The 14765-nt window shown below is 32.5% G+C and overlaps 1 protein-coding gene across 1 annotated transcript in view; it reads right to left on the bottom strand.

Moving 5' to 3' along the window:
• The window catches only part of LRBA (LPS responsive beige-like anchor protein), a 732049-nt gene that overhangs the window by 587889 nt on the left and 129395 nt on the right, over positions 1-14765 (bottom strand). Inside the window, exons 14-18 of the mRNA XM_030878183.2 lie at positions 13445-13613; positions 11062-11141; positions 9701-9763; positions 7744-7841; positions 149-241 (exon numbers count right to left, since the gene is read on the bottom strand). Coding sequence (XP_030734043.1) covers positions 149-241; positions 7744-7841; positions 9701-9763; positions 11062-11141; positions 13445-13613 — 503 coding nt within the window. The remainder of the gene's footprint in view (positions 1-148; positions 242-7743; positions 7842-9700; positions 9764-11061; positions 11142-13444; positions 13614-14765) is intronic.

Genomic DNA, 14765 nt, shown 5'->3' with positions numbered 1-14765 from the left:
AAATGGGATTAAATTTATATAGCATTTTATGAATAAAAATAAATAAAAGATAGACGAGGGTAACCACAGAACGTAAATACTATTCCCAAGATTTATAAAATAAATATGTAATATACAAGAGTCCATTTTAGATTTCATGCATACTCACTTTGGGGCCAGGTGTTTTAAAAAATAGCCCATTGCCTTGAGAGCTTGTACTCTGATTCCTTCACTTGTTGATGCCATAAGTTTATAGATAACTCTGAATAAATAAAAATTAAAAACAAATTACTATGAGTATATATTTCAAAAGTAAATACCTAAGATATACTCGTGTATATTTTTTCATATAGTCACATAATTTTAAACCTAACTTCAAGTAAGATATGCGTGAATTTAATATACATTTCTGACATTTAAAAACTTGTTTATCAACTACATGTTGTCTTCAAGAAACCCACTTTAAATATAGACACATATAGATAAAAAGTAAATGAATGGATAAAAATATACCATGTTAATTTAACACTAATCAAAAAGCAAGAGCAGCTATATTAATTTCAGAAAGAGAAGACTTCAAAGTAAGGAAAGTTATCAGGGATAAAGAAGGGCATTACATCATGATAAAGGGGTCAATTCTCCAATATGACATAACAATCCTTAACATGTATGCACCTAACTATAGAGCCTAAAACTGTGTGGCAAAAACTGACAGAACTGCAAGGAGAAACAGATGAATCTATTATCATAGCTGGAGATTGCAAAACCCCTTTCTCAAAAATGGACAGATCCAGCAGGCAGAAAATCAGTAAGGACATAGTTAACCTCAAAAATACCATCAATCAACAGGATATAACTGACATCTATAGACTACTTCATTCCACAATAGTAGGATACACATTTTTCTCCAGCTCACATGGAACATTCACCAAGTAGACCACATCCAGGGCCATAAAACACACATAAGCAACAAATATAAAGACTGGAAATTATATAAAGTTTGCTCTCAGACCATAATGGAATTAAATTAGAAATCAGTAACAGAAAGATAACTGAAAAACCCCCAAAATACTTGGAGATTAAACAACATACCTCTAAATAGCATGTGGGTCAAAGAAGAAATCTCAAAAAATTAAAAGTATTTTCAACAAAATGAAAATGAAAGCACTACTTATAAAAATCTCTGGGATGTTGCAAAAGCAGTGTTTACAGGAAAATTTATAGCACTGAATGCATATATTAGAAAAGAAGAAAGATCTGAAATCAATAACATAAGTTTTCACTCTAGGACACCTGGAAGAGAAAATTCAATTCAAAGTAAGCAGGAGAAAAATAATAAGTATTAGAGTAGAAATCAATAAAATAGAAAATAAAAAATCAATAGAGAAAAATCAACAAAACCAAAAGCTGCTTCTTCAAAAAGATCAATAAAATCAGTAAGCTTCTATCCAAGCTAAGGAAAAAGAGAAAGGATGTAATTTACTAATATCAGAAATGAAAGCAGGGCTATCCCTACAGAATATTAGTGCTACTGATGCTACCTGACTTCAAGACTTACTGTAAAGCTACAGTAATCAAGATAGTGTGGTACTGGTAAAAGAATACACAAATAGATCAACAGAGAGCCTAGAAATAGACCCACATAAATCTAGTCAACCAATCTTTGACAAAAGAGGAGCACAAGCAAGACAATTAACAAAGATATTCTTTTCAACAAATGATGCTGAAACAACAGGACATCCACATCCAACAAATGAATCTAGACACAGACTTTACACCCTTCATAAAAATTAACTCAAACGTGGATGGATCTAGAGACTGTCATACAGAGTGAAGTAAGTCAGAAAAAGAAAAACAGATATCGTATATTAACGCATATATGTGGAACCTAGAAAAAGGGTACAGATGAACCAGTTTGCAGGGCAGAAACTGAGACACAGATGTAGAGAACAAACGTATGGACACCAAGGGGGGAAAGCTGCAGGGGGTGGGGGTGGTGATGTGCTGAATTGGGAGATTGGGATTGACATGTATACACTGATGGATACAAAATGGATGACTAATAAGAACCTGCTGTATAAAAAAATAAATAAAATTAAATTAAAAAAAAATTAACTCAAAATGGACCTCAATGTAAAACGCAAAACCATAAAACTCCTAGAACACAACAGAGAAAACCTAGATGACCTTGGGTATGGTGATGTCTTTTTACTTACAACACCAAAGACATGATCCACAATAAAAATAAATGATTAGCTGGACTTCATTAAAATTAAAAACTGCTCTGCAAATGACTGTATCAAGAGAATTAGAAGACAAGGCATAGACTAAGAGAAAATACTTGCAAAGGAAACATCTGATAAAGCACTGTTATCCAAAATATGCAAAGAACTCTAAAACTCAATAAGAAAACAAACAACTGGATTTTTAAAAAAATAGGCCAAAGAACTTAATAGATACCTTGACTAACCAAGATGGCATAAGGATAATACAGCCTTTCTATTTTGTGTATTAGAACCACAACTATAGAAAAAACACAAAAAGCAACCTCCAAAGTACTCCAAAGACTAAACAAAACTAGGTGCATTGGGGTAGGGGAGTTAATACTTGCAGATTACCCATTTCAGAAGTAAGAGTCTCAATTTTCAATTTTCTTTTGTAAATATGACCCATGAGTGGGTCCCTGTCTCAGAGTTCGTTTCTGTCAGAAGTTCGGGTAGCTAATATTCTGAGAAAAACTGTCCTTCTGGTTAGAGGAACTAAGAAAATGGGTCCTTATAGGCTAGAGAGAGTCATGAATAGGAGCAAACAGGAGAGAAGGATCATCAAAATCTGTGTAAAAACCTGCAAAAGCCCTAAACTGACCCAAGAGATGCAATGTATGGGGCAGACTCAGACCAGAATAATAATTTAATATTCTAAATTGAAAGAAGACCTGAATTACCACCCAATTCTCAGCCTAATCCCTGAGTAGTGCATATACAAGAAAAACCCAAAGCAAGACAAGAGAGGTTTTAAAAATGAAGTGCCATCAGAACCACCATCCACAAAGGACAGGCAGAACTTGCAGTCTGACCCTTCTTGCCAAAATAAACCAAAACAAAACAAATCAACATTTGTTAACAGATCATAACAAGTCCCAGAGTTGATTTTAAAAAAAAGATAACACAACATCCATGATAGATTAAAAAACACTTAATGTACAAAGAACAAAGAAAATGTGACAGTTTCTCATGGGAAAACACAATGAACAGATGCTGATGGGATAGGCAATTCTTGCAATTATCCCACAAAGATTTTTAAAGCTATTATAACTATGCTCCAGAAGGTAAAAGTAAACACAGTCTAAGTGGATCAGAAAACAAAGTTCTCATCAAAAGAAAGTATAAAAATTAACTGTATTGAAATTATACAACTGAAATGTACAAGAGCTGAAATATTCATGAGATGGGCTCAACATCAAAATAGAAAAAACAAAGAAAAAGTTTATAAACTTGAAGATCAAGTTTATCATACATGTCAAATTTCTATATCAATAGAAAGTATCAAATCTGAAGAACAGAGACAAAAATGATTGAAATAAACTAAAAAGAAGCTGAGGGAGATGTGCATTAAGACCTCTAATATTCAAGCCACTAGAAATCCAAAATGAAAGAGAAAGATACACCTGAAACAAAAAAATATTTTAAAATAAGAGCATAAAACTCCTCAGACTTGGTGATAAAAAAAAAAGAAAATGAAATTTCAGGGAGTATGGTTGGGGAAGAACGAAAGAACGTGTCCTGAAAGCAAATATAAAAATCTAATACATTATATTTAGCAGAGAAAAGATTTGATTTATCATAGGTTTCCTTCTTCGAAATCATGGAGGCCAACAGACAGCGGGAAAATAGTTTAAAGTATTGAAAGAACAAAAACTAGAAACAGAGAATTCTACATGCAGCAAAAATATCCTTGGGCAAAGGCCAAATAAAAGCATTTTCAGAAGAAAAACTAAGAAATCATGTTTCCAGCAAAACTACTCAACAAGAAATGCTTCCTTCATGAATTAAGAGTAAAAGAATTATAGATATCTGAATAAACATAAGTTTTTTCTCCTCTTAAATTCTTTAAACTACATATTACAAGTGAAATTAAAAATTATAACATTGTCTAGAGAGGCTTATGATACATTAGATACAAAAAGGAACAATGGTGGAGCTTAAAGGTATCAATATACTTGCAGTGGTTCCATATTTTATTTGAAGACACAGAATATTAACTCTAGGTATACTGTGAAATCTCTAAAGCAACCAATAAAAATTTACACAAAGAGATAGATCAAAAACCTAATAGAAATTAATTTTCAAAGTATTCTAAAAGAATTTAAATACAAAGCAAAGGAAAAACAAAGGAAAAATTATACTGAGACAAATAAATAATAAAACACTTAGATGAAAATAAAGCTATAATCAATAATTACATTAAAAGTAAATAGTCAAAACACATTGAAAAGACTAAGTGCCTCAGAGTACATTTTAAAAAATAAAACATCCAACTACACTGTGTGTATTAGTCATTGTTTTCTATAGAAGGAGAACCAACAGGTTGTGTATATATACAGAGACAGATATTTATTTTAAAAAACTGGCTCACACAACTGTGGAGGCTAAGTCCAAAATCTGCAGGATAGACAAGTACTCTGGAGATTGAGGAAAACATAACCCAAGTCCAAAGGCATTGTGTTGGTAGAATTCCTATTTATTTTATTAATACCTTCAACTGATTTGATAGGCCCACCCACATTATAGATGGTAACCTGCTTTATTCAAGGTCTGCCAACTTAAATGTTGACCACATTCAAAAAATGATTTCACAAAAATATCCAGGATAATGTCTGACCAAATATCAAGGAACTACGGCCCAGCCAGTTGACACAAAATTATCCATCATACTGTGTACATAAGAAATTCAATTAACTATAAAGATATAGATAAATTAAAATGGAAAAAAAGATATACTATGCAAACACAGAGTAAAAGAAAGCTGGATTAGCCATATAAATATCAAACTAAGTAGATTTCAGATCAAGAAACATTTCCAGGTGGAAAAAAAGGAAAAAACATAATTATAAAAGCATTAATTCCCCGACAAGGCATAAAAATCCTCAATATAGATAAACTTAATATCTGAGTTAAAATACCTGAAGCAAAAAATGATAAAAATACAAAGAAAGAAAAAGAGAAAAAAGCATATTTATAGTCAGAGATTTCAATAATCATATCTCAATAAATGACAGAACAAGTAGACAAAGAAGCAGTAATGGCACAGAAGATTTGAAAAATGGTAGCCAACTTAGCCTACTTGACATTTATAGAACACTCCATCCAACAAAACAACATCAAAATACATGTACTTTTCTGGTGTGCATGGAACATTTACCCAGATATACCATATGCTGGACCATAAAGCAAGTCTCAATAAATTTTAAAGGATTCAAGTCATACAAAGATCCTCATAGACCAAAATGAAATTAAATTAAAATTCAAACAGGGACTTCCCTGGTGGTCCAGTGGCTAAGACTCCACGCTCCCAATGCACAGGGCTAGGGTTCGATCCTCTGTCAGGGAATTAGATCCCACATGCCACAACTAAGAGTTTGCATGCCGCAACTAAGATCATATGCAGCCAAATAAATAAATAAATATTTTTTTAAAAAAGAAAAGAATCCCATGGCCAAGTTAGCACAGGAAGCCCAGCGATTAATGATTAAAAAAAAAATTAAAATTCAAACTTAAAAAGATCTCTGGAATATACTTCTAAATAACACATGGATAAAACAAGAAATGAAAAGAAAAAAGTATTTCGAACTGAATAAAAATGACATTAAACTGAAAGTGCTTAGGAAGAAATTTAAAGCACTAAATACCTATATTCAAAAAGAAGAAAGATCTCAAAACAGTGACAATGAATAAATTTGATTAACCTCTAGCCAGATTGATTTGGAAAAAAGAAAGAAGAAAAAGTATTAGTGTCAGAAATGAGAGCGGTAAAATCACTGCAGGCTTCTCAGATATTTAAATGAAAATAAAGGAACAACTTTATATCAATAAATTTGACAGTTTACATGAAACAGACAATTCCTTGATAGATAGAAACTTACCAATACTTATCAAAGAATAAACAGATAATCTAAACAGCCCTATATCTATTAAGAAAATTGAATTTGTAGCTAAAAACATCCCTACAAAGAAAATTCCACTCCTAGCTAACTTCACTGGTAACTTTTAGCAAACACTTAAAGAATAAATAATAATAATTCTATACAAACTCTTCAAGAAAATTAAAGAGTAGGGAATACTTCCCAAATCATTCTATGAGGTCAGCACTTACTCTGGCACTTAAATCAGCAGACTTTGAATATAACAAATTACCCTTCATAATGTGGGTGCCTCATCCTAACAGTTGAAGGCTTTAATAGAAAAAAAGAAAGGACCTCCCTAGAGGAAGAGGGAATACTGTCAGCAGACTGCCTTTGGACTCAAACTGCAACATCAACTCTTATCTGGGTCTCCACCTGCCAGCCTGCAAATTTTGGAGGCTTCCACAATCACATCAGCCAATTCCTTAACATAAATCTCAATATCCCTCCCTCCGTCCCTCCCTCTCTCTCTCTCTCTCTCCCTCCCTCTCTTTCAGGCATACACACACACACCCACACCCTTTTGGTTCTGTTTCTCTGCGAATCTCTGAAAATACACTCCTTAGGTATAATGTATAAAGTCATCTTCTATCTTACAGAGAATGAGTACTGAAAGGTAACAAATAAAAACTTTGTAATAGAGGATTGATATGGGAAATTTATTATAACTAAATCAGTAAATTAGTTACTGTAGCTGATCATCCAGCAAAGTAGCTGTTAAACTTTTGTAGCCCAAAAACCTTCTCATTAAACGAAAGATTTAAAACAAAAGTATTTTCTTTTGTTACGATGATTGTTGCAGACTGAATGTGTGCTCCTCAATTCACATGTTAAAGCCCTAAGCCCCGCAGTGGCTGTATTTGGAGATGGGGCCTATAAGAAATCAATTAAGATTGAATGAGGTCATAAGGGCGGGTCCCTGATTCGACAGGATCAGCGTCCTTATAAAAAAAAAAAAGACTAAAGAGCTTGTTCTCTCTCTCTCTTTCTGTTCGTGCACACACACACAAAATCATGTGAACACACAACAAGAAGGTGGCTGTGTACAACCCAAAGGGAAAGCCCTCACCAGACACCAACGCTGCTGGCACCTTAATCTTGGGCTTACAGTCTCCAGGACTATGGGAAAACAAATTTCTGGTGTTTAAGCCACCTGCTCTAGGGTATTTTGTTAAGGCAGCCCGAGAGGACTAATACAATGATGATTTGGGATTGGGGTTGGAAGAGGTTATGTTTTAAAGGGAAGATAGAGATCTTCTCTTGGATCACAATTGAATATTTTTGTTTTAGGACCTAAAGATAAGTCTGCTGAAGAATTTGACCTTACAATAGCAGTATAACAGCACTAACCATACAAAATACTGGAATGATTTGCCTGATCTGTCCTCATATACTAAATAGTAGTGACACAGCCTCTATATTTAAAGATTTTTTCAAAAAACATAAGACATGAAATAAAAAGCTCTTGTATCTTAAATCATTTTATAAGATCCAGTAATAATTTTCATATCTAAGAATCTGTCATTTCCAAACTGATCTCTTCTATTAAATATATTAAAATTCTTGAAATGTTAAACTCTTACCGTAACCCATTCCTTTGGTCAAAAGCAGGTATCATAGAATTAGGATGTTCTGACATTAATGCAACAAGCAGCTGTAGGACATCCATTAGATTGTCATCCTAAAATTATTTTAGAATTTTTTTAAATAAAGAAAAACAACTTATTTGGACAATGACTATTTCTCAAACAATGAATTTTAACTTAAAAAAAAATAAGTAGACAGCTATACGAATCCACTCTTTGTAAGCAAACATTCTTTACATACACATGTTCACCTGCATAACTCAAAATACACAACACCAAATAGTCAAATAATTTCTTAATCAAAGATATAAAATGTCTCTTATACTGTATCAAGACTTCCTAAAACATATTCCATTGATATAATACATACTGATTTACAGATTTTTTTTTTTTAAAGGAAGGATTATACGGCAAGAAATTGGGCAGGGGGGAGGAAGAACAGGTTGTTCTTTTTATTACAGCAAGACATATTGAAGCTTTAATATGCTAATAGATGTTGTGATATGCTGGTAGTGCTGGGGACAACATACTCTGTATCACTTTCTAAACTTATTTAACTAGGACCACTGTGCACTAAGCCTCTCAAGAAACTAGTTCTGAAAGAAGACCTTTTGGGAAATGATAACTGGATAGTTCTCTTATATTATCTGTTGTTAGTATTAAAGATATAGATAAACAATAAATGTTTATTGTGTCAACATGCTACTGTATATGGTATAATTTGATAACATTTGCATAAGAGCACAGTAGTAAACACATATGAGTACTGAAATCTAAAAATTTCAGGAAAATCCTTTACAACCTCTGTTGCATATCATTAGGGCCTACTTGGGCATTACAAATCCAAAGACTAAAGGGAAGCAGCAGTTAGTCATCTCTATGGTAGTGTGCCTCCAGGTTTCCATTCACTGCTTTTGAACTTTTGCTGTGGAAGCTACCTGAATATTTAATTTTCAATATGCTAAGTAAATGGTCTAGAAGTAGGGCACTGAGACTTTGGAAAACTGTTATTTGAAGGACCTGAAAAATCCCTGATTTAATAGTTTCAGAGAAAACAGAAGATCACTGTGACTTCCAGTTTCTCCCTTATGAAATATTTTGGTCCCTAAGGGTCAAGAAAATCTAAAAATAAAATAGAATATCCTATTCAAGAAGAAAAAGAAATCACAATCATTAATGTTTGAGTTAAATATGATCCAATCAGGAAATTTAACCCATTCTTTTCTGCCCCAATTAACAAAGATAGGTCCAAACCATATCTCTCATCTATTAATTATTTTAAAAGGCACTATATCATGCTGTAACAAATATGTGAACTCAGAAAAAATGAATTATAACACAGGAATGTAAATTATCATATAAATGTGCTTTATATGAAATTAATTTCAGATTCTACTTATTTAAAACATGTTTAATCTGATTATTTATTTAGACTATATCTGGCATATATTACATTTTTGCAATGCTAAAAAATAAAGGAAAAAACCCCAGACATTTCAACCTATTCATTTTCAACCTCCTTTTCAACCATATACTTTTAAATCAACCATAAATGAGTTGTTTAACTTAACGGTATTTGATTATACAAAATCAGTGGGAAGACTTATGAATTTAAAAGTCCAATCATTTTTAGTCATTTTCATTATCTATTTTTCCATTTCTTACACTGGTTCCTGGAAATAAACTGAAAGTATTCTTTGGTATAGCTTATTACTAGGTCAATGAGATCTAATTTTAACACTTTTTAAAAGCCTTTCATGATTATTCGCAAAGGCATCTTGTGGTAATAAAGAATATTTAAATGAAGATTGCTAACATTTAGTTCCTAGATACTAAATACTCTCCATTATAGTTACATCATTAATGAAAGATTTCTTTAACTATTTTACTTTTAAAAACGCGCATCATGCGACTTCAAAAAATAAAATCCCAACATATAAAATTCAAATGTTACCTCATGCATAGTGAGTAGATAATTAAGAATGGCCTGTAGCTCATCTTCCTTTACTCCAGAATCCTTTAAAAACATAAGACAACTATCTTATGCTTACATATATAAAACTTTTTTGAAAATGGAAATTATACACACAGATTTCTCAACTTGGTGAGTTGCTATAAATATAAAAAGATAATGTAATATAAAAATCTAAATTTAAAATAAAATTTCGGGGAAGCACTAAAGACATGCAGTATGCAACACAGTGTAGAAGTCAAAAGAGATCAGACATCAGTATCCCGTTTTTGGCACCTTATATGATAACCTATCTAGTAAAGCTTCAGAATCCTGGCATAAGCAAAAATAATAATTAAAAACAAGTAAAAGGGTATTACTCAACACCTATCACTGCTCTAAATACAGAAGACAATTTTTCTGTTTATTTTTTTCTATTAAATTTGGACAGTAAAATGAATAGTTTCTAAAATTACCAAGTTAAAATGTCAGGTACTAAAAATTGAGTAGTAATTTCACTGGGAAAAACACTGCACTTTTTAAATAGGAATGCATTATGAAAATTTTCAAACTACTGTATTATTAATCATAAAACAAAGCTGAAATCTCAAAAAAGAACAATAAGAATTAGGAAACAAAACACACTAGGAAAGAATAGAAACAGACAATTTAAAGGTCAAATTTTTTAATAAATGGAAATAAGATATCTGACTCTGAAAGATATACTAACAGTTAGGTCTATTTACCATAACATTATGTGACAGCTAATAAAGCATTAAATTGTAAAGAATAAGAAATAAAATGATATAGGAAAATACCGAATGAAACACTGGCAACAAATATATTTATATATTGGCATCTTATAATACCAAAACACCATCCTTAAAAATAATACTAAATTTTACTTTACTGATAGTAGAATGAAATGGGACAAAATGTAATCATTTCTATCTGGTACATTTATATAGGAAAATTATTTTTCAAAATCTGAATGTCAGGTACAAGGAATCTCTAAAATTGAATCCTCCTTGAGGAGGTCTGTTGACTACTGTATCACCAGTTCTAAGAATAGTAGAAGTAATAGAAACTCAGTAAATATTTGCTGAATGAAAGAATGAATACACCTGAACTCCAACAGAAATTCATATAATACATATTACGATTATCAATTTCCAATTCTGCATTAATGTTTATCAATTATATGCCTAAGGAGAAAAAACAAACAAGGAAATAAATATCTTTAAAAGTTTTTTCCACTGTGTAAACCTATTAATAGAGCAAAGAGTAAACAAAACAAGATTGTATTTTATGTGAAATTTTAAGTTCAATACACACATGCTATAGGGTAAGAAATATGAACTCACCTTCATCACTAATTGCTTAATGAACATCAACAAGAACGCTCGTAGAGAAAGCATTTCTTTTTGATTAGGTCGTGGTCCATCTTTTAAAAAGACAAACACATACACACACACTGAGTATTTCAAAAACCTCAAAGTTAAGTATAAAATTCTCATTCCCAATAGTTTTTCCACCTATTTATAAGAAACATAAAGGTCAGTTTCCTGAAGAGTTTAATGCCTCTAGAAGGACGAGCATTCAATCTCACATGCAATTGTATATACAATGCTCCAAATGTACAAAATGGGTTATGTAGAAACTACAATGAAAATGTTTGTTTTTGGGTAAGGTCAAAGGAATTTTAAAACATAAAAATGAGGTAACAAATTTATACTTAGTTTTAAAAGACTCTCTTGGAATGTTACTATGGTAACATAAGTTTATAAAGAAAAAAGCAAAAGAAAATCTAAACTTTATATGTGAATTTAGTATGAAAAAACTTTTTTCTATTGAGACCATTGTATAAGCTAATACAAAAAGCTCAAAGTACACCTCAACACAGTATCGTTTATGAAGAAGGGAAACATTGTGTTGACCTCCTCTGACATCTCCTCCTCTTCTTGAGAAAGTGCTTGGTCACACATGGCTCACATTAAAGTCAATTTTCATGTCTCAAACATACAATTCCCAAGTAGAAAGCTTGTAGAAAGCTTTTGAAACCAAACACCCATTGTCCTAAGATCCTAATTTAAGTACTTGTCTGCCTCATATTTTCTGCAATTTTCCCCCCACTAATCACTATTTACAGCTAGCTCCTGGACCACCAAAGCATAGGACCACCATTACCTTGAACAGATCAATTAAAATAGGAAGAAAATTGTTTAAAATCTGTTCCACATGACAATTCCTAGACAAAGAATAGGTTACAGAGTTACAATACAATCGCAAAGTTTGTCCAGCTCTCTCACTTGAAGTATAAGACTTTCCCAAGGTCACTAATCAGTTATAAAATCAAGGCCAGAATATAATACTAACACCTAGGACAGTACATGACACACCTACAGCACCATGAAATAGTCAGAAGGAAATTATAGCCAAGTTCTAGATCTGCCACAACCTCTCCAGCTTAAACAGATCATGTAACTTCTATATGTCCTCATAGCTTTCTAAATTATAGCTAGCATATTGTCTGAGAATAAATCGAGTTTATTTTGAAAGGGATAGAAAAAGTATTATACAAATATGAAACCTCGTCTTTGTAAATCATTGAACAACCAAAGCCTTTGAGTAAAATCAGAATGTATGTTGTTAGACTCTCCAGCATCTATTTCCTGATTTCAAGCAACAGCTCTCAATTTTTATAAAGGGACTGAACCCATCTTCACACTCACATCATGTTTTGGAGGTAAGAAGGGCCTCCATGCCTGGGCAATCTGAAGAATACCTGCCACACAGATGGACAAACGAGCCAACAAGCAACAAAGAGACTAAAAGGAACCTGTGCTGGAAATGCTCAATACAGGCAGATGCTCTTTCAATGGATTTAAATTTGTGAGGATGTGAAGGTAGAGTGGTTGTCTGCCACTCTAAAAAGAGAAAGATTATATGAAAAAAGCCAACACAGAAGAACTGGGAAATTGAGGGAGACAAACTGGGTCCAAAGGCTGTATTTTGAACCCCTGTACCAAGTCCTACTGAAACTACCAGTTTATATGAGCTGGTTAACTCTCTTTTATGATATAAGCCAATTTGAAGCAGGTTTGGTAATACTTAAAACCAAAAGAGCCACCATTTGTGAAACTTTTTATTTTGACCCCTTCCAAGAACTACTGACATGATCAATGAACACTATCCTTCCAGTAATTTAGTCCTGGTTATATAGGAAAATAATTACTGAAATTCTGTAGTTTCATTATATTATTTATTAGAAGCAGATACTCCCTAGCCCTGGAAAAACTCTCCATCTCCCAAACAACACTGTTGTCAATGATTCTCATTGGGATAACTAGACTCAACATCAATACCAGTGGCTAATACAGAATTTCTTCTCATTCTCAATGCCTTAAAAATCATCCTAGACATATTTGCCCTCAAACAACTCATACTAGCAAAAGTACCATTCTTCTATAAAAGTAGCAAGTTATTAACCTCTAGCAACCACGATTTAGGACAAACTATTAAAATTATCAATGAGATTTAAAATTTTACCATGATGAGATTTAGGAAAACTTCCAGCAGAGTGTAATAGTATTGGGAAAGACAGAAAGAGACAGAAAGAGAGAGAGAAAGAGAGAGAGAGAGAGAGAGAATGAAAGAAAGAGAGAGAGAGAGAAAGAAAAGAAAAGAAAGAAAAAGAAAATCCTGATTTGCCATATATATATAATGTAATATACAGAGATGATATACCTAATCCTTTTGGGGTGATACCACTCCGATCCTGAGGATTCACTGCCCAATAGTAGTACTTCAGTGTATGCATGATGAGAAGCACTGTTCCAACTCTCCGAATGGCATTATATATGTTGACTGTACCAATGAATTCCGTAGACAGATAAGTATAGAGTGTCAACTGAACCTAGAGAATCAAAATGAAGAGCTCAAATCAAAGAAGCTGACCAGCATTTTACCTCTGTTTCCAGGAATACCCTCAGCTGCTCTACTTGGACCATACTTGTTCCAAAAAGCAAGCTGCTTAGTTTGATAATAACATTCATGTTAACAGATAACACATATCCACTGACACATACAGGCACACATACTCCTTATAAAATAAAAGCAGGCAAATGCTTCTTATACAGTAGCACTATAAAGTAAACACCCCCAAATATATCAAATTTTTGCAGCACTATTCCATGGAAAAAACTGTTTGGTTTCTATTTAGCAATCAGCAATTATTCATGAACTTATGTAACTTCTTTATAACAAACCTACTACTTATGCTATGTATAGTTGTTTTCAAAAGCTAGAAATTGTCTTTGTTTTAGAGAAAATTGTCTCTGTTTTAGAGAAAATTAGCAGCTGGAATAACTCAAAAGAAACAAAAAAGAAGTAGAAGTAACAAAAAAAGTAAGAAAAAGTCAAAAGAAAGAAAATCATATAAAAATATGTAAAGCCTACCTTAAGAAATATTTATTAGAAAAATAGGATTCTGTTATAACAGCTTAGTACTACAAAGACTGTAATTATAAAATTATAGTCTCTAAAATTCAAAAACAATTATACTTTCGTACTCATAATAGCACAAAATAAGGACCACTTTTGGTCTACTTTCATATCAAAATCAAGAATACTTTATAAACTAAACAATACTAAGTATGGTATTAAATTTGGCCCAAACCCACGCTACTGATCATTTACAACTGAACATTTATGTTACCTTCCCAGACACTGAGGGCATTTTCATTTTTAACCCTGAAAGATAAAAATTAGTTGTGTATCTTCCACATGCCCTGTAAACAATCAAGGTTAAATAATTAGGGAGTCAATCAGTAATCATACATGGTAAAGAGTGGCAGATTCTGAACCACTTAAAATTGAGGCTTGGAAGATGCTTGTAGTTTAGAAAACCATAAATATGCTATAATCCACAGACTTGCTGAAAGATAACATTACTTTGATGTAGCTACTGCTGTTCAAATAGATGGGCCCAGCTTACTTGTCACTGAGGATACATAGCACTTTCTACGACATGGTTCAAATTCTTAACCATGCTGTTTCAGTCATGCAG

Source organism: Globicephala melas, chromosome 5 (genome assembly GCF_963455315.2).
Source record: "Globicephala melas chromosome 5, mGloMel1.2, whole genome shotgun sequence".
Taxonomy (NCBI): domain Eukaryota; kingdom Metazoa; phylum Chordata; class Mammalia; order Artiodactyla; family Delphinidae; genus Globicephala; species Globicephala melas.
Note: the sequence above shows the minus strand (reverse complement) of the source record. Positions and strands in the feature narration are given on the sequence as shown.